Source organism: Mytilus californianus, unplaced genomic scaffold (assembly GCF_021869535.1).
Source record: "Mytilus californianus isolate M0D057914Y unplaced genomic scaffold, xbMytCali1.0.p SCAF_8, whole genome shotgun sequence".
Lineage (NCBI taxonomy): Eukaryota > Metazoa > Mollusca > Bivalvia > Mytilida > Mytilidae > Mytilus > Mytilus californianus.
The window spans coordinates 12871591-12891197 of record NW_026262734.1 but is presented as its reverse complement, the minus strand read 5'-3'; the positions used below and the strand labels follow the sequence as shown (position 1 = coordinate 12891197).

The 19607-nt window shown below is 31.9% G+C and overlaps 1 protein-coding gene across 1 annotated transcript in view; it reads right to left on the bottom strand.

Annotated features, from left to right (window-relative positions):
* Window positions 1-19607, bottom strand: part of LOC127710697 (equilibrative nucleobase transporter 1-like) — a 180292-nt gene that overhangs the window by 41520 nt on the left and 119165 nt on the right. The window contains exon 2 of the mRNA XM_052216634.1: window positions 14567-15044. Coding sequence (XP_052072594.1) covers window positions 14567-15044 — 478 coding nt within the window. The remainder of the gene's footprint in view (window positions 1-14566; window positions 15045-19607) is intronic.

Sequence of the window (19607 nt, the reverse complement as noted above, 5' to 3'; positions counted from 1 at the left end):
ACAACACTCTCATCTCATACTTTCATACGTCCGAAGTGATTTTCTGAATTTACCTTCACCTGGAAAGCTCATAACCGAATATTTTAATACCGCGGATATATAAGAACTTAACGAGTTAAAACAAGTAAACTAAACAATAAACATCATTTTTCACCCTCATTTATTGTTAAAATTTTAAATGTTAACCAGGTAAGGCTTGGTCAAAAGACATAGAATGCCTTAGTCGTATTTGGCACCTCTTTTTCGGATTTTTTTCCTTTTTAATGCTTTTTGACTTCGTATTCGATTTTGTCAACCAACTGTATAGATTTGAGCACACCAGAAGAGTCTCATACAGACGGAGCGCACGTCTGACGTACCAAAGGAAATCTCGTATCTTTGATGAGTTTTCACAGGTAAACCAGAGTGTAAAGTGTGTTGCGTATACCTCTTAAACTTTAATTTTGAAGATAGATAAACATTTAGTTTTTTACAGCATTTAATTGTAAATATATATCTCAAAATCTTGGCAACCATTTAAAAGATTTAAGAACCAGTTTGCAAATGGCATGTAAAGTCATCTAAATGTGTGCTGTGGATTAAAAGAAAATGTATTTAGAACGAAAACGAAGGTTTGAAATTTAAAACTAAAAAAGATAAAATACTTCGTTAAGGCAAACATAGAATTCTTCTGTCCTTCTTCCTTCCGAGCTTGCCGAAAAGGAAGGAATGTTAAACATGACATCAATGAAGTGTTTCGTATGGGTAACAATAGCAATTAATTTCAGTTTCAATCAACTTCTTGATCCTTTAATAGTAAATTTCTCAACTGCAATTTTTATTATAAGTTTTTCGTATGTGTGTTCTTTTCGTTTTAAACAGATGCACCGAAAGGAATATTTAGTATCAGACGTATTACTTTACCACAGGATGCACTTTCATACGCTTTTGATAACAAACAACGACAAGCCACTCCTTTAGTTTTAGTATGAATTAAATGATGTGTTACGTCCGCTTATTACGAGTTAATAAATATAGTATTATTCTAAAACTAATGTCCTTAGGTAACGTTGACTTGAGACAGTTTCGGCTGTTTTCTTTTAACGCTTTCTGTATTCCTGAACCTGCAATTTTGGTCGTAACAGAGGTAATTAAAAAAATGTCTTGATTATGATATCGGTATCACATCTTTTACTACAAATGTACATCTTGGTCGGTACTACCGCTTGTTTAGTATACATTTTATCAATGTCTTTCGAGTTCATTAATAATCTTATTGTTCTAATACGTTGGTGGCACCATCCTTAGACAAAGTTAACTTTATAATGTTTCAACCGTTTTGTTTATGCATGTTTTTTGAAACGTTATGGGTTAACTAATGTTTGAATTTGAGTGTACTTAGTAACATGTATTTCAAACAGACGATGTGCTCCCATTACAATTGGTATGACTCATTTTTGGCATCTGTTTGACTTTTTCAAATGAATTTCCTGAACACCGGAATTGTCGGGATAATTTTGAAAATTTTGTTATCAAATAAGCGACACTTTATTAAACTCCCACCGGTTCAATTGCTTTGTAATTGCATTTTAAGATGTAACCGTTGTAACAACAGCTTCTTTGAAATTTCAAATATCCCAAGTGCACAAAATGACATTTAAAAAGTCATTAATTATATTAGGGAATATGCATGTCGCTGTGATGACCAGGTAATTTAATCTACTGTCTGGATTGCTGAAATATTGAATTCAGATAGATGAATGCATTACTTATTGACCTTTAACTAACTCAATAACTAGCACTTAAATGAATACTTTATTTTAAAAAGAGAACATTTCACAAAACATTGTGAAATAGAAGTGAAAATAAGTCAAACTATGATCATAACGACGTTGTTTACATAAAAGTGCAAGATAACGACTCTCAGTCTTAAAACGCCATCAATGTATCCGTTTGTTGTATTATCAATGGCAAACCCTTGTGTATATCGACACTACAAACTTTTTACGGTTCCCATCACGAACTAGTTGATCGATACGATGTCTCGACTCACTAGTAAAATAAATGTTTTTGCAACCTTAGATCTTTAGATACCAGATACACCGTCTTATCTGTGATTTTAGCAAGTGTGTCCTATTACCTGTTGTGAGTGTAGAATCGCATGTCGGGTTGTGCATGTCTGGCACTAGGTTGCCCTGTCAACGCATCAGGTATTATTTCTTTTGTAGTTGAAGTGATACCTTCGGTTTTGTTTGTTACCTTCGTTGGTTGATTTATGAAGTTTGAGCATCTGTAGACTACTGTTGCCTATATGTTGATATAGATTCATACTTTTTGCTTGTTTCCGTCTGCATATTGTTGTCAATAAGAACAACGGTATAAAAATAAGGATGATTGCATATGGGACAACTATCCAACAAAGTTCAAATGAAGTGGATATAGGCAATTATAGGAAACCGTACGGCCTTCAACAATGAGGAAAAATAGATACCGTATAGTCGGCTATAACTATTTATATTCAAATTGTTATGGCCTTGTATATCAACTGTTTGTTATTTCAACGTATCTTTGAAATTAAAAATCAAAATTCATTTTCGAATCCGATTATTTTTGTTTACCGCAGTTCTAGCAAGTGGAATAATGAAGAAGTATTCTAACTTGTACCGAACCTCCAACGTACGATTGAAAGTTACATCTTCCAATAACAAGCTTTCATTAATCATCACTCATACAACACGCTTACATTCCTTAATGAAATGATTATAACGGTACCAATTATACTGAATCAGATGCGCATTTTGTCATTTTTATAGTGAGGCTCGAGGATAAATATTTGTAAACCCAAAATATAACAAAAACGTTAAAGAGTTGATAAAAACATAAAAGCTAAAATTAAAGTCAAACCCGATTATTTATAACAAAAAATCTAAATAAAATAGAAAATGCGTATGTTCATTCCAGTACCGAATTTGTGGCTACTGTGCTGCTGATACACTCGATGAATAACAGTCCTCTAGCAGAGCTGTCGACTCTGTGGTAGTAATAACGTAAATGATACGACACCAAAAAATCTTTAGTGATTCTCTCGGAGAAATATTTAAAAGTCCAAAACCTAATACAAACGGCGAAGAGCTAATACAACCAAAAAGGATCAAAATTAATGACAAACCACCTGAAAAGTAGTCCGAAGTATGCAACAGGCAGATGCATTCCGTAATCAAAAGTTATTTCTAAAACATTTAAAAACAAATTTCAATAAAATAATAGCCGTACTTTCATGTCAGTACCAAAAAAACTATTAACGGTACCACTTTAACTGCAACATTTATATTCAATCAGTAAACGTAGTATATCACAAACAAATATCCAACATTTACAACGAGCTCAAACAAACAGCTAACACACTTTTATGATCGAAACAAACACTCAACTATACGCTACGGTGATATGAAAAGGTTAAATATCAATATCACTCCAATTATGAAAAGTCAGATTTCTAAACAGAGAAACGTAAGGACCTGCTGACCCTTTCTGACCATCTGAGTTCACAGCCAGTTTTTTATGTAAATTGTTCAGCTCACTCTTTAGTTTCGTTTGTTTCCCCGCCGTTTCCTTGTCGACCATGGTGTTGTCTGTTTTTCAGGACTTATTGTTTATTAATGCCCCTCTGGTATTGTCTCACTTTTTATAAATCAGTCTTAATCAGTCTTAAGAGAATATATATTTTTAATTTAGAAAGCCTCTTCCACTATTCAATAAATGCGAAAATTTGTACGTCAACATAACTACTTTAAATGATTCCAATCCCTTTCCAAATCACAGTGGATTCTTTTATATTTGTACTTTTATGTATTTCAAAAGCATTTCTTCAATAAGTGAAATGTCAAATTATTTTCGTTGACTTCTAAATGACACTTCGTCAAACTCTAACCAATTCAGTCGCTCTGTAATGTCATTTAAAAAGTATTGCAGCATTCACAATAATGACGTTTCCAATGTCTCAAAACGATAATATGCCATTTATAAAAATCATAATCTAATTAAGGCATGTTTAAATCTAATTCTGCTCATAGAGATAACGATATGATATTCAGATATTCAGAGTGTACTTTTATTCAGTTTCTTATTTTCCAAATTGTCGTTTACATTTTAATCTATATGCAATTGCACATCGTGATCTTTAAAAGCCGTTTAAGTTAAAGGACATGCTTAAATGACAATGAACTACCATCCAAATTATAAGAGAACGTCATTGTTTAACAATCCAAAACTACAGTTGCATAGTTTAAACTTGACATGTGCCTAATTGAAATTGTATTGATATTTAAAATTAATAGTTTATTCTACTGATTTTTTTTTTTTTTTTTTTTTTGTAAATCATTAGAACAAGGGGGAAATCCTATGAGTGGAAAAAAAAAACTCACAACATGACCGAAAGAAAGTATTTATTCTATCATTCTTTTATTTTACTATAATTTGTATCATTATAATATAACTTCTCTTAATTTCTGTTTTCCCACAATTTAATATAATTATGTGTACAAAAGTATCATAAATGTTAAACCTATCCAAATTTTAATTTGTGCGGTTTTCATTCCGTCAACTTGTCAGAATTCAAAGACTTTTGAAAACAAAACCATACAATTATATGCAATTATTATATTGTAGTCTAAGATTTGAACGACTTTATTAAACTTTTAACATAATTTCCAAACTTATCAGAGCAAACATTGTCAACGTTAGAATTATTCAGGGCATTATGTTATCATTTTATGTTGAATGCATAATTTATTTAGATTATTGAATGTCCCTTTAATATCTTTCGCCTCTCTTTGTCGTTGACTGTATTTCAACTTCACCACTTAGAACTCCTGGTTTAGTTGCATTTAATGTGTTGTTGTGCTGTTGTCATTTTTTGCATTCTTGTGTTTCAATGTTACGTATGTGCTTTGTCTATATGGCATTTTGTTTTTCTTTGTTGACATATTTGTTTGTTTTTATAGTGATTGAGATTATAACAAAATGTTGACTGCTGTACCCCTGTTTTTGACGTTTTTATCTATTATGTCTGTTTGTTTTGTTCACACATTGTTGTCAACATAATGAAATTTGATGCGACTGTCATACAAGCGATAGGTTTAGCTAGGTTTAATCCACCATTGTCTACATAAGAAAATGCCTGTACCAAGTCAGGAGTATGACAGTTGTTTTCCATTCGTTTGATGTGTTTCACCTTTTGATTTTGCCTATTGTTAAGGGACTTTCAGTTTTAAACTTTCCTTGGAGTTCGGTATTTTTGTTGTTTTACTTTTTAATTATATTTCTAATAAAGCAGTTAGTTCTTTCTCATTTGGATTGTTTCATATTTTTCAAGTGTGGGTATTCTTGAGCTGACTATACATTATGGGTGTTTTTCATTGTTGAAGGCCGTAAGGTGACCTATACTTGCTTACATTTATCCTGTGTTTACACTAGGGAATAGTCTTATTGGCAACCATACCACATCTCCTTTAACAAGTTTAATATTTGTATATAAACTCCGCTATGTCCAAAGTTAGAAGCCTGTAAAAAAGTAAAATCACAAAAATACCGAACTCCGAGGAAAATTCAAAACGGAAAGTTTCTAATCAAATGGCAAAATCGAAAGCTGAAAGACATCAAACGAATGGATTACAACTGTCATATTCCTGACTTGGTACAGGCATTTCCTAATGTAGAAAATGATGATTTAAACCTGATTTTATAGCTAGCTAATAATTTAGTGGTTGTTAGCTCCCATGTATGCATTTGGTTTATTTTTAATCTTTTTTATAACATAAGGCTGTTGGGTTAACTGTTTTAAATGTTTCCCCATAGTGCATCTTACGATACGGTTTGATTTTTGCTAATTGTTGAATGTTGTACGGTTACATATAGATGCTTACATTCTTGTCCACTGTATAGTTGTCTCATTGGCAACAATTTCCTTGTTTTTATACTTGTGTGGAAAAAAACATACCTGTCCTCTGTAAATATTTATGGTTTTCTTACATTTTCATTAGATCATACTTACTACTTTGTTTACCAAACATTGTAGGAAATATTTGTTGTGTGATTGCATAGTATATACTGTATTGGTTATTTTTAAGACAATAACATGCATGGTTACAATCATGTAATCCTGAATTCATATTACATATAACTCATAGCCAACAACTAATGGTGACCTCCAAAAAATAAGAAATGGAAAAATTAACTAGTTATTATTTTAGAAAATACGTTTTATTTGATTTTAAGAAAAGGAGTTTTCGAGGACAGTGTTTTGACAATTTACATGGTTACCAAAAGAAACAAATCTAACCAGCTATAATCGAGGAAAACGTATATGAAAGTATAACATATAATACAGGTAAAATGCATCAATGAAATATAAGATTGGAGTTTATAGATGTTGAGCACAATGTCGAGAAAATTATACCTTCGTTATTAGACTTTAATGCTCAGCGGGCATAATAAAAATTCCAAAAGTTCCTTCTCAAATATCAAATTATTCCTTAATAGAGAATATGAGAATTATGTAACGAAAAATGTCATACTCAGTTAATATAAATTCAAAGTATTGTTAAACATGATGTGACAGCCTGGCAGCTTTGAAAATAGCTTTTATACTAGATTATGGAGTGTGTGTCCGAGCGAGAACTTCTCTAGTTCATTACTTTAGGAATATTTATCAAAAAGTAGTATTTCAATATTCAGCCCCATTCTACTATTTAGTCAGACGTCAGTCGCTACCCTGATATACCCTTTCTTTTTTGGGTAATTAATACGGATAGCGTTTGACATCTTTAGCCGAACAGATTTATCATTTTTACATAATTTAATTCATTGTATGCTGGTTCATATTCTGGACGCCAGTCTTTGCTCCTTTCTAATATAATTCACAAACAAAAAAGCTTAGAAATGGAAAAATATTAATTACTAAACTCGTTCAAAGGGTATCTACACGTCTCAATCTTCAAAATCGCTTATCTAAAAATACTACCATCGCTAACATTTTTAACAATAAAAATCGTGGTTACCCTTCTATCGATAAGTGTCATGCCAAAAAATGACTTACATGTCCCCGTCTTTCCACCAACAATACGGTAAGGTCCACGTTTAATGGTCGCACATTTTCTTTAAATTTTGAAACTGATATAACTTGAAAAACAAACAGTATTATTTATTTACTCACATGAAACAAACCGGGATGCGGTATTCAGTACGTAGGTGAAACTGGACGATATTTATCTAAACGCACTCAAGAACATCTGTATCGTTTTAAAAGACCCAATAAATTCAAAAGTATCATTTATCAACACCTTAAGAAGCACAATCATCCTATTAAATATTTAGCAGTTCAACCTTTAGAAGTAGTAAATAAGCAGCCTGGTGAATCTCATTCAAAGTTTGTACGATCACGGAAAATAATTGAATTAAATTGGATTAAAAAATTACAGACAGTCTACCCTCTTGGTCTTAATGATAATATCATGGGAATTGGTAATATATCAAGAACCGATTCTGTTAACATTTTGAATATAGTTTCTAAAACTGTTCGTAAAAACCGTTCTCATGGTCGTAGAAAAAATCGCAATCAAAGAAAATTTCGGACCAATCATACCAATATTTCGGACCTAATTTCTATTTCAAAAAACAACGGCAGACATTATCTGTTAACAAAGCTCTGTTCATTACCGGTTAATAAGTTAAATAAAATTTTAGAGGATTGCAACACAATTTCATATAGCAGTCCTAAGTATTAAATCGTTCAAATTATAATGGCATATTGTTATTCTAAACTGTTTCCCAAAATTGATCGCCCTGAAGATCATAAAAAACAGTTTATTAAAATAAAGTATATTAATAAAGGTTATGATTTTGTAAATATTGCCGGTATTTTTAACGACCATTCTGTTAAAGAACAAATTCCGGGATATTTTGATAATACTGAGCTCCCTCTTATTTGTTATATTTACAAGAAATCTACCCGGAAATTTGTGTTTAATTATAGTCAATTGTGTAAAGATGTTAATATCAGTAAAAATACACCTACTTCATGTAATTGCAGTAATTCCGAATACATTTATGGACCCATTTCCCATGTTATAACAGGAGATCTTAACATCGTTCAAGACCGAGAGTTAAAATCATTCCTCAGTAAAGGACCTAAATATCGTCCCCCGTCAATTATTAATTGGAATGAGTGTCGTAATATCATCCACGACTCACTCCATACTTAATTTTTGAAATGGATAAAACGGGAAAAAGCTGACAAAAAATCTTTGGACTCTTTTTTTAATTCAGTAATGAACATAGTTGATATACGTATTCAACATTTTAAAGAACATTTTACTCTTAACAATAACCACAATAAACCTATTTCTCGTATCAAACATAAACTAAAAGAACTAGCCAAGGAATTTGTTTTTGTCCCGGCCGATAAAGCTGCTAATAATATTATTATTGTTTGACGTAAATTTTACATTGAGGTTCTGAAAAAAGAAATCACCAATTCACCAACATTCCAACTGACTCCATTTTCAGAAAACGACATCTGTAACAAACATAAACTTTTAGCTACCGTTTTACAAGCAGAACCAAATACAATGAAAGTCCCAACTATGTATTGGCTTCCGAAGCTACACAAAACACCTTACAAATATAGATTTATTTCGTCTTCAAGCCATTGTTCCACTACTAAATTGTCTATTCTTCTTACCAGTACACTTGGTACAATCAAAAACCTGATAATAAATTGTTCAAATAAGGCCTTCGAAAATAGTGGAATTAATTACTTTTGGAGTGTCAAGAACTCGTTGGAAGTACTTGATAAATTACATGCATATATTGGTGATTTTGAATCTGTTCAAAGTTTTGATTTTTCTACCCTATATACCACATTGCCTCACATTCTCATTAAGAAAAAATTCACACACCTAATTAAATGGGCATTTAAAAAGTCAGAATGTGAATATATATGTTCAAACTCTTTTAGGTCATTTTTTAGTAGCAATAAACAAAAAAACTATGTCAATTGGACATGCTTTGATACTATATATGCCCTTGAATTTTTACTAGATAACATTTTTGTTCGCTTTGGAGATTCCGTATATAGTCAGGTTATCGGAATTCCAATGGAAACTAACTGTGCACCACTTATTGCGGACCTTTTTTTGTATTGCTATGAGTTACAATTTATGACAAAAATCAGCAAAGACCCATCGAAACAACATCTGATACACAAATTTAATAATACTTTTAGATATTTGGATGATATTTTGGCTCTCAATAATGACGACTTCAGTATGTATACTAAAGAAATTTATCCTGTTGTACTTACTTTAAATAAAGCTAATACTAACAATGACCACTGCCCTTTCCTCGATCTTGATATCTATATCATTAATGGAAAGCTTAATACTAAAATATATGATAAAAGAGATGATTTTTCATTTCCTATCGTTAATTATCCATTTTTAGATGGTGACGTTCCCTTGTCACCATCTTACGGTGTTTATATATCTCAACTTGTACGATTCGCTCGTGTATGTAACAATGTTTTAGATTTTAACGAGAGAAATTTATGTATTACTGAAAAATTATTACACCAGGGTTTTCGATATCACAAACTAGTCAAAACATTTACTAAATTTTACCATCGGTATAAGGACATCATTCGTAAATATAGCTCAACATGCAGACTTCTTATACGTTCAGGTATTTCACATCCAATTTTTTATGGAAATATTCTTTATAAAGCACAAAAATGTCAGTATTCACCTCTGAAGCTAACAAAACCTTTAAATAGACTTATTAAGAAGGGATATAGTTACGATACTGTTGTCAGGTCATTAAAGATTGCATATTTTGGCGTTAATATTGATTCACTTATAGGGTCTTTGCATCGGCACTAAACACAATTATTTAAAAACCAGTTGTTGGCATGACACGGGTTATGTTCTTCTCATATATGTTATGATGGTATGATACTAAACCCCTAACGGGAAGGATTGTGCCTGATATTCATATGATGAAGACATAATCTTTCAATCAGTTTAATTGAAGTCTGGAGCTGGCATGTCAGTTAACTGCTAGTAGTCTGTTGTTATTTATGTATTATTGTCATTTTGTTTATTTTCTTTGGTTACATCTTCTGACATCAGACTCGGACTTCTCTTGAACTGAATTTTAATGTGCGTATTGTTATGCGTTTACTTTTCTACATTGGCTAGAGGTATAGGGGGAGGGTTGAGATCTCATAAACATGTTTAACCCCGCCGCATTTTTGCGCCTGTCCCAAGTCAGGAGCCTCTAACCTTTGTTAGTCTTGTATTATTTTTAATTTTAGTTTTTTGTGTACAATTTGGAGTTTAGTATGGCGTTCATTATCACTGAACTAGTATATATATTTGTTTAGGGGCCAGCTGAAGGACGCCTCCGGGTGCGGGAATTTCTCGCTGCATTGAAGACCTGTTGGTGACCTTCTGCTGTTGTCTGTTCTATGGTCGGGTTGTTGTCTCTTTGACACATTCCCCATTTCCATTCTCAATTTTATTTGCATTGTACAACTCAAATTAAAAAAAGTACCATATCAAATAGCAAACCATTCTTTAGTGATGAAGCTGAGAATTAAAAAAAGAAGAAAGGGACTTCCCGACTATATATAGCTTATACGAAATAAATCATTTCTAAAAAGGTTCCATCAAAATATCGAAAAGTTCCGTTATACCGAAGCCGAGCTACGGAAATTATGGACGGACAAACAAACAAATGGACTCACCAGAAATCATGATGGAGTGAGTTAGAGTATAGTTACGTTATTTTTTGTATTCTTGTCTTCATTTTTTCTTATGTGCTTTGTCCATATGCCAAGTCAAGAATTTGACAGTTGTTTCCATTCGTTTGATGTGTTTGAGCTTTTGATTTTGCCATTTGATAAGGGACTTACCGTTTTGAATTTTCCTTGAAGTTTGGTATTTTTGTTATTTTACTTTTTACAAACAATCCATAAAGTTCTAATATAGTTCTGATGTGTTGCAGATTGCTATAACAATCCAGTGAAAAAAACCTACATTCCGAGAAAAAATAAGATGCAGAAACAACATTTTTTGTATAAATGATTACTCTTATAAGGGAAAAAGTTGTCCGGTAAAAATATTAACAAATAGACGAAACAGATTGCAAAAGAAACATCCGATATCTTTTAAGTAAATAATACCACAAAATTATTTAAGCCTGCCTCATACCTATATTCTCTCAGGGTGACGTTTCCGTTTCTGTAAAGGAAGAAATGACTGCAAATGGAGTATTTATATCAGTTGATACGATATTCCAGAACTTGCGTTTCCTATCATGGTTTCCGTGATAGAGGGTTTTACTGCTTTTGCATCAAGGGTTCTAATTATAACGTTGAAGTCATGCCACCTTAAGTTTAACGGACTATATCAGAATTTGTTTGAACGTTATGACATATCTGTTATATCCTCAGTTTTTTTTATAGTATTCGATTATCTTATAAATGGTGCAAAACGAGCACCGATTAGATGTCTTAAAGTGCTCAGATTTTTATAACCAATTGTTCCGAGTGGACTAGTTGTTCGGATGAAGAGCGTTAATATCGAGTTGCCTATCATTTAATGTAATCTATAAATGGTTATTGATTGCAAAGAGAGACAAAAGATACCAGAGTGACATTATATTCAAACTCATAAGTGAAAAATAAATTGACAACGCCATGGCCAAAAAAGTAAACAAACCAACAGACAAACAATAGTACACAAAAAACAACATAGAAAAATAAAGACTGATTAACACGAACCCCACCATAAAGTGGGGGTGATCTCTGGTGCTCCGAAAGGGTGGGCAGATCCTGCTTCAATTATATGACATGTCTTTGTTGTTATGTGACTAATGCTTTTGTTTTTGTAGTTGTATTTTGTAATATTTTTTTTATATTGATAATGCTATCTATTCCGTTAACATGGCTTGTGTTTTCTTTTTCCTTGTTAGTTTTTCCTTCATAATTTCTCGTTTGGTCAAATTTTGTAGTCAAATAAATTTTATTAATTTGGTCATGTCGTAGGAATAAACAAACGGCATTAACCATCCATTATTGTATGATGTCTAATTTTCATCCTGGCAAAGTGCATCATCTTTCTCTATATACCAACATAACATTAACAGCATAAATGCAAATATGGCCCAACCAGAACAGACAAAACCATTAAGGTCAACTTTGCGTCATCAATGTTGTAGTCAACCATAGTTTAAATCCAATTGCATAATTTATAAATAAAACATATAATTTGAATACAAAATATCATTTTAATAATGCCAGTACCTACTAGGCAATTAGTACGTTAAGGAACTGTAACATGTGTAGTGGAATAACAGCCAAGTTTGTAACACCAAACAATCATGTCACAGTTGCAGATTCCAAACAGTCAAACACGTGTTTATCAAAAACATTTCTTTAGATACTTGAACATTTTGGAGAGTATTTATGATAAGTAGGAAAAAAATAAAAGAAGAGATAGTCCATTAGCGGCCGTACCGTCTGTTCAGTAGTACCTTGTTGGATATTAAACCTAACATATATATGTCCTCAACTTTTACCATTGACAGATAAACTGACAAATAACCACACCATAAAATATAAATAGTCCCGTACGTATACGGAACAGTCAATATTGTTGGATTACTTATCTTCATTGAAAAGGAAATGATATACAAGGGGAAATCGAAAATTCTTAGTCGAATGAATACAGACAAACCATGTCCGAATAGACAAACGACGAAATGACACGAGTCCACACAACACTAAATAGAAAATCCAAAGATTAAGGAACTCAAAACAAAGCAAAACCCGAGGGCTTCTCTAGACTTTTCCTGAAATTATCACATTGAAATCTATGCAATTCTAAAAATCGGTAGATCGGATCAATCTTTTACCTCATTGAATGTCAATTATTCAAACTACCAATTTAAATTGACGTTTTAAAGAAAAGTTTATTACTTTTAATATTACATTTGATAATATCAGCAAATCGACATCATGTTTTCTTATTTGAGGTTAATACACATTGATAATTAGGCAAAATATTTTAAAATAAAAAAAACACTTTGAACTAATAGTAAAAGTATACCTGGGCCCCTTCATATTATCTTAGTTTCTAAATACACCAGAATTTTCGTCTTATCTGTTAATTTACTGGTTGTGACCTATTTCTTTTGTGAATTATTTTACTGATTCTCTTTTCGCATGATAAGTGATCCATGCATATCCGTTTGGAGAACCCCTATTTTTGTTTTCTTTGTTTTTACATTTAAACTAAAACAACAGTAGTATACCTTTTAAGAAGACAAATCAATGTAGCAAACAAAAACTGAGGGTCGGAATTCTATGAATTCAAACAAAAAAATGCGAGATAAGGTGCGTCGACAAGGCTAGTGTCTCTAGATATGAGTACATCACCCGCCAGGCAAATCCACATTCACTTAACATTTCCCAAAACAGATTAACATCGGTAACAAACATTTGTCTCTTAATTTCTAGATTGTGTTTTCAACAAATTATCAAAAATATGTTTTACTATAAAAACTTTTCCAATTTGAAAATATTCCTACGATATTTATCTTTAAAATATTTTGATAATTTTCTTTGATCTTCATTATTTCTCTTTAGCCAGTAATCAACTAAGATAGTTCTTTCTCAAACATTGTTCTATGTGACATTCTATTTTCAAAGCTAGAATTATTGCCCAACTCTTACGTGCTTCGAAAACAGATTTATATTACAAACAAACCAAAGAGGTGATGATTTATTTTATGGAATTTTCATTCTTGTATAGGTTCATTCTTGTCCTCTATTTCGATATGACAACAAAATTATTATACTTCATGTCAAAATACCAGATTTTGATTGGTTAATACGAGGGAGACAATTTACTTTATTATACTTCACGTTAAAATGCCATATTTTGATAGGGTAATACGAGGGTGTTAATTTACTCTATTACCCTTCATGGAGACGCTTGATCAAGTGTGCGCTTTATTAAATACGACTCTATCCTATGGCAAATACTCTATTACCCTTCACGGAGACGCTTGCTCAATTGTGCGCTTTAATAAAGACGGGTGATTGTTATGTACAAGACGACATAGTCTATTACTTTGAATTTGAAATTTAATAGACAGTAATAACAGAACATTTAGTATAATAAATTAAATAACACATATCTGAGAGGGTGATAGAGCAGATTGTTACTCCTCGAAAAGACATTGTCAACCTTGGCTTCGCCTCAGTTCACAATGTTTTCTCGGGGTAACAATCTGCTCTATCACCCTCTCAGCTATGTGTTATTTATATAGTGAACAATTTATTCAAAACAAATTACCCGAAAATTCAAAAAAAGATTTTCGAGTTTCGAATGTACATTATTGCACTTTCACTTTGACACAAGAACCTTGTCTACAAAAATATACAAACATAAACCTCATATGCTACTAATAACACATGGACAGCATGCACTATTGTATATAACTAGGAACAAAATAAAACACTTACATGGTGAGAAGCCGAGTTCTTGTTGTTCCATACATATCTAGGAAAATTCCAACTGGAAAAACTAATGCGTTTCTCACAAGAAACACGACAGCATGAATCAGTTCAAGTTTCTCTTCTTGTTCATCACAAAAATATGTATAATTCAACATTGAATCGTAGTTTGAACCAGGAATTTCGGTTGTTGCTACTGTCGTGGTACGACGACGACATTTCCGTGGTTTAGCGTTCTGTCCGTCGAAATCTGGAATTCCACCAGGTTTCAATAATGAATTTTCCCCTTCTCCATCATGAAATTTGTGTACGTCATCGTCGGGTAATGTAACGTTACAAAGATCTAAAAAGTATTTATTTCGACGTAATGTTGACAAAAACCACGGCCATCCGAATATTAATCCAGTGAACAGTAGACATTCTAACAGAGCCCATACAAATGTAACGTGTCTTTTAGTACAATTCATTTCTATCGTAATTGTCCGACCTGAAATAATACACAATTTTTAATCAATGTCAGTGACAAATAATCTTTGTTTCTAATAATAACAAAATGTTTCTATATATTCATATATGTTTTTTATAACAAACACAATGAACCTGTGACAGGGTAAGTCAAAACTGAATAGTTTACTACAAAATATAATCCTTCAATAGCAATGAGCTTGAGAATTGATACTTCATTGGATATCGGTTTGCGAACAAATCTATATAAGGAGATATCAGTCATTCGGTATTGACTTTTATCATAATAAAACTGATCAATCGAGGTATTTCTTCCATTTAGAACAATTCAAAACAAAAAAATTCCTGGAAGTTTTAAAATATGAACAAGGAAACAATATAGTTGTGTTTAACTTAGCAATGCTGCAATAATGGATTACGTTGGCATTAAAGACTTACTGTTTACTTAAGCTTAAAATATTTAATTCGATATCCATTAGAAACAAATTGTCTAAAGTTACAAAAATCATATTAATGATTATATACAAATAAAGTATATTTTCATACTGTCAACATAAGATTGATTGATTGTTGGCTTCATAATGTCCAGTGCCAGTTATTTCTTGCATGTTCGGGACGAGTCAAAATTCTGGTCCTTACAGATAATTTTTCATACGATGTAAAAATAAACGAAGAATATGTCTAAGGACACGAATGCCCCCGCTCAAGTTTTGCAATTTTCCAAGTTAAAAAGGGGCATAACTCTAAAACGGTAAATGACAACCAACTCTGTCTGCGTGTTGTGGTTCTTAACATTGTGTACGAGTTTCATAAAAATTTGCATGAGGCAAACTAAAGTTAGAGTGCGGAAACGAAAAAGGGACGGACGGAAGGACGGACGGACTGTCAAGGGTAACACATAATGCCCAGGTTGCCTACGGCGGGGCATAATAAATAACATAAAACTATTAATCTATTCAGCTATTTTGTAGTTATAATATATATTGACATAATGATGAAACATTTGTGACTTTGATCAAAATAAAGTGCTATGATATTTGCCTCCTTCTATAGCTAGTTATACCGACATATTTTTTGTACTGCAAGTATAAGAAAATAGTTAATGCTGGGCTCTAAAGAATACGTTATTATAGCATATGAAGCAATTTTGCAAGAGTCCAAATAACCATAGGTCAAGGTACCACCTTCAACAATGAGCAAAACCCATATAAAATACTAGTAGTTAGCTACAAAAGGCTCATGCAGAATTAAAATATCCAACGTCTTGATTAAGGACAAAACAATAAACGAAAAACCGATATCATAGACGTTAATTACTGAATTACAGGCTCATACAGAATGTAGCGGGATTAGATATTTGTCATGCACCTTAACACGAACAATGATGTAACAGCACAACATTAGAACAATATGTAATAATCAGTTGAAAATTGCTTTACTCATCAGATTGACATATGCATAAAAAAACAAGCATTAAGACAAAATACAAAAGTAACGATCTTGGCAGGACACGTTTAATCCACTTGATTTGGAATAAGAAGCATTTTTCTGTCGACAGAGATAAGTTATGAAATACATTTTTACATTTTATTATTTGAAATTATATATGCTGTGTTTTTTTTCAATGGAAAAACTTATAGAACAAGAAAAGCGTCGCTAAATTTTATAGAATGAAAACTAAAACTATCGAGTTGAACCTAGCATCTACACTCTTTAACTTGGATGTTATTTATGTTCTCAAAACTAATACCGTTTCTTTTCGTCTTAAATCATTTTTGTCATAGTGTTGTTCATCTTTCTCCGACTTTGTTTTAATCTTTCTGTTTGATAAAATGAAAACATATTATATCTCTAGTTGAAAATGCAGCCCTTAATTTGTTCATGTCTATAGCATGAATTCTTATATTTTTTCTTCTGATGACGATCAAACATTTAACCTCGGTGTTGCAAAATGAGACTTAAGACATATTCCCATATGTACTCCATCCTAGTCAGTTATTACTCTATATCATATATTTATTGGTTTATTAGAGGGGGGGGTATTTTTTAAGAAAAATGGCGACGATGACTGTTTGTTTCTTATTGAAATTATTCACAACTTTTAAATACTCTAATGGATCAATAGGTTTTTTTTTTTTACCCTATCGATGTATCTTGGTATTTTTATCGCTGGGTTACTGTCTTGTTGAAGTATATCTCACACGAACTTTTAATCAAATATAAAATGCCGAATCCTGAGATTGAAGTTCTCATTCCCTTTGTTCTCTGTATTTCTTTGATTTCTTATTCACATTTTACCATTGTTGTTTATGTATTGTCTAAAATGTATTGATGAAACAGAATCCCAACGACATAAAAATACATTTAGAGGTCAATATACAGTGTTCAACAAAAACTCTAGTTTGTACAATTTGAAAAAAATTTTATCACCCCGAGCGTTGAACGTTCTGAGAAAAAAATAACAGAAATCAAACATTTTCTATGTAGACCAATTTCCCTTAATGACTAAAACACAACATTCAGATATAACTTAAAATGAACACTGACTGAGATTCCTGCTGATGACAGACAATTCAACATCTGTACTAAGCGGACGTCGACTTTGATCTTTAATGTTATAGATATAAAATATATTGTCAAAATTAATTAATGCTCTACATACTGTCGGTTTCAATTAAATTTTATGTTGAGTCTTCATAAAAATCGTTCGGTTTACCCGTGTTTGTAGTCACGTTTTAGATTTTAATGCATGTAATATATTTATATAACTAGTAATTACTAATTCAGGGATTTCGTTACATAAACTGCTTAAAACTATTACTAAATTCTTTTATGAATACAAAGATTTTGCTTTGAAGTTATGGAATCGGAATGTCACATCCTATAATAATACTCTTAAAATCCGTCATTTAAATACGATCCATTCAAACTTATCGATCCTTTGAATAAAATTATTCTTAAAGAATATCTTAGACTTTTGAATATGGTTTTTATCGGTTCTAACATTTTTTGTTTTTGATAAACTAAAACATAACTAGATACATATTGCTTTTCATTCATGCAAACTTATGGTCCTACATAAGGTCAATATTATATATTGTACAAAGTGTTTTTTTTTTTCAGATTGTTTATGACTTCTTTATATTATGTCCATTTGATGTGTTCTTGTGGACACTTTAGTCTGGAAGAGCATGATTTATTTACTAGTCGTTATTGGCTTTTTTTAATTTCGAGAACTCTTGCATTGGTACGTTTGAGCAATTGTCTATTTGTTAGTTATGTTTGTGCTTCACATCGATCTGATGAACCATACAATTTCATCTCGATTTACACAGTTTGTTCTTATGTTATAATGTTATGTTAAAATATTGTCTCAGATTAGGGGAGGGTGAGCACTCACACACATGTTTAACTTGGTTACATTTTTTATATGCCTGTCCTAAGTTGGAAGCCTGTGATTCAGTGGATGTCATTTGTTGCTGTCTGTTACATTTGTTTTCGGTTTATTGCTTTGTCATTAATCAGGCCTCTGATTTTTTTCTTTCGAATAGTTTCACATAACTTGTCTGGACTTTTTATAGCTGACTTAAACGGTATGGGCTTTGTCAATATAACAGAACTACAAATGGAATGTTAAGCTAGCTAGCTATAGAACTAGGTTTATCCCACCATTTTCTTCGGAAAATTCCTGTACCAAGTCAGGAATATGGCAGTTGTTTTTCACTTGTTCCATTGATTGATAGCTTTGATTTTGGCAGTTTTCATTGATTTTTTAATTTGCCTTGGAGTTCGTTATTTTAGTTATAATTTTTGCTGATTGTTGAAAGCCGTACGGTGACCTTTAAGTTTTGCTTAAATGCAAGTTATTTTGGCTCTGTTTGGTAGTTGTCTTATTGCCAATCATACCATATCTCCTTATTTCATATAGTTGAGATGTAACGACTATTTATTCATTACCGGCGGTATCTAACCGACAGCTGTGATCAGCACATTCTGACCCTATTTCTAATATTACTTACTTGGTTTTTTCATGTTTCTTTTAGTTTTAAGATATTTAGCCTTGATACATGTAGGTAAAAGTAGTTGTTTCTGCGAATGTTAAACTTGTTCAATCCTACTATATATTGTTTCTGTACCAAGTCAGATTATCCCGACCATGTGTTATTCGTTGTCGTTTTTCTTTGTTTCTTCTTTCGGAAGAGTCGTTTTTTGTGTTTGACGTAGTCTTTTTTATTGTCCGGTATAGTTTTGGTGATTTAGTTATCCTGTTTACGTAATATTTATAAATCAAAACGAATACTCTTTGCTCCTGAGAGCCAATATACATCTATTAAACCATCCGTCTTAATCTGTATTTGCATATGCTGGGAAATTAATAGCAATTTTCCTTATTGGCTTTGTGCCAGATAGTTTTGATTAATTGTATAACCATGCAAATAAGAAACACTGGATGAAGTAAGTAAGTTATTTTACGTTTCCTCTTTAAATCGAGACTCCATATTTTGTGATATGTTTTTATTGGTTTTATATGGTTAATGCACTATGATGTGATGCAAGGAGCTAAAACTGCTTTTGAATTATTAGG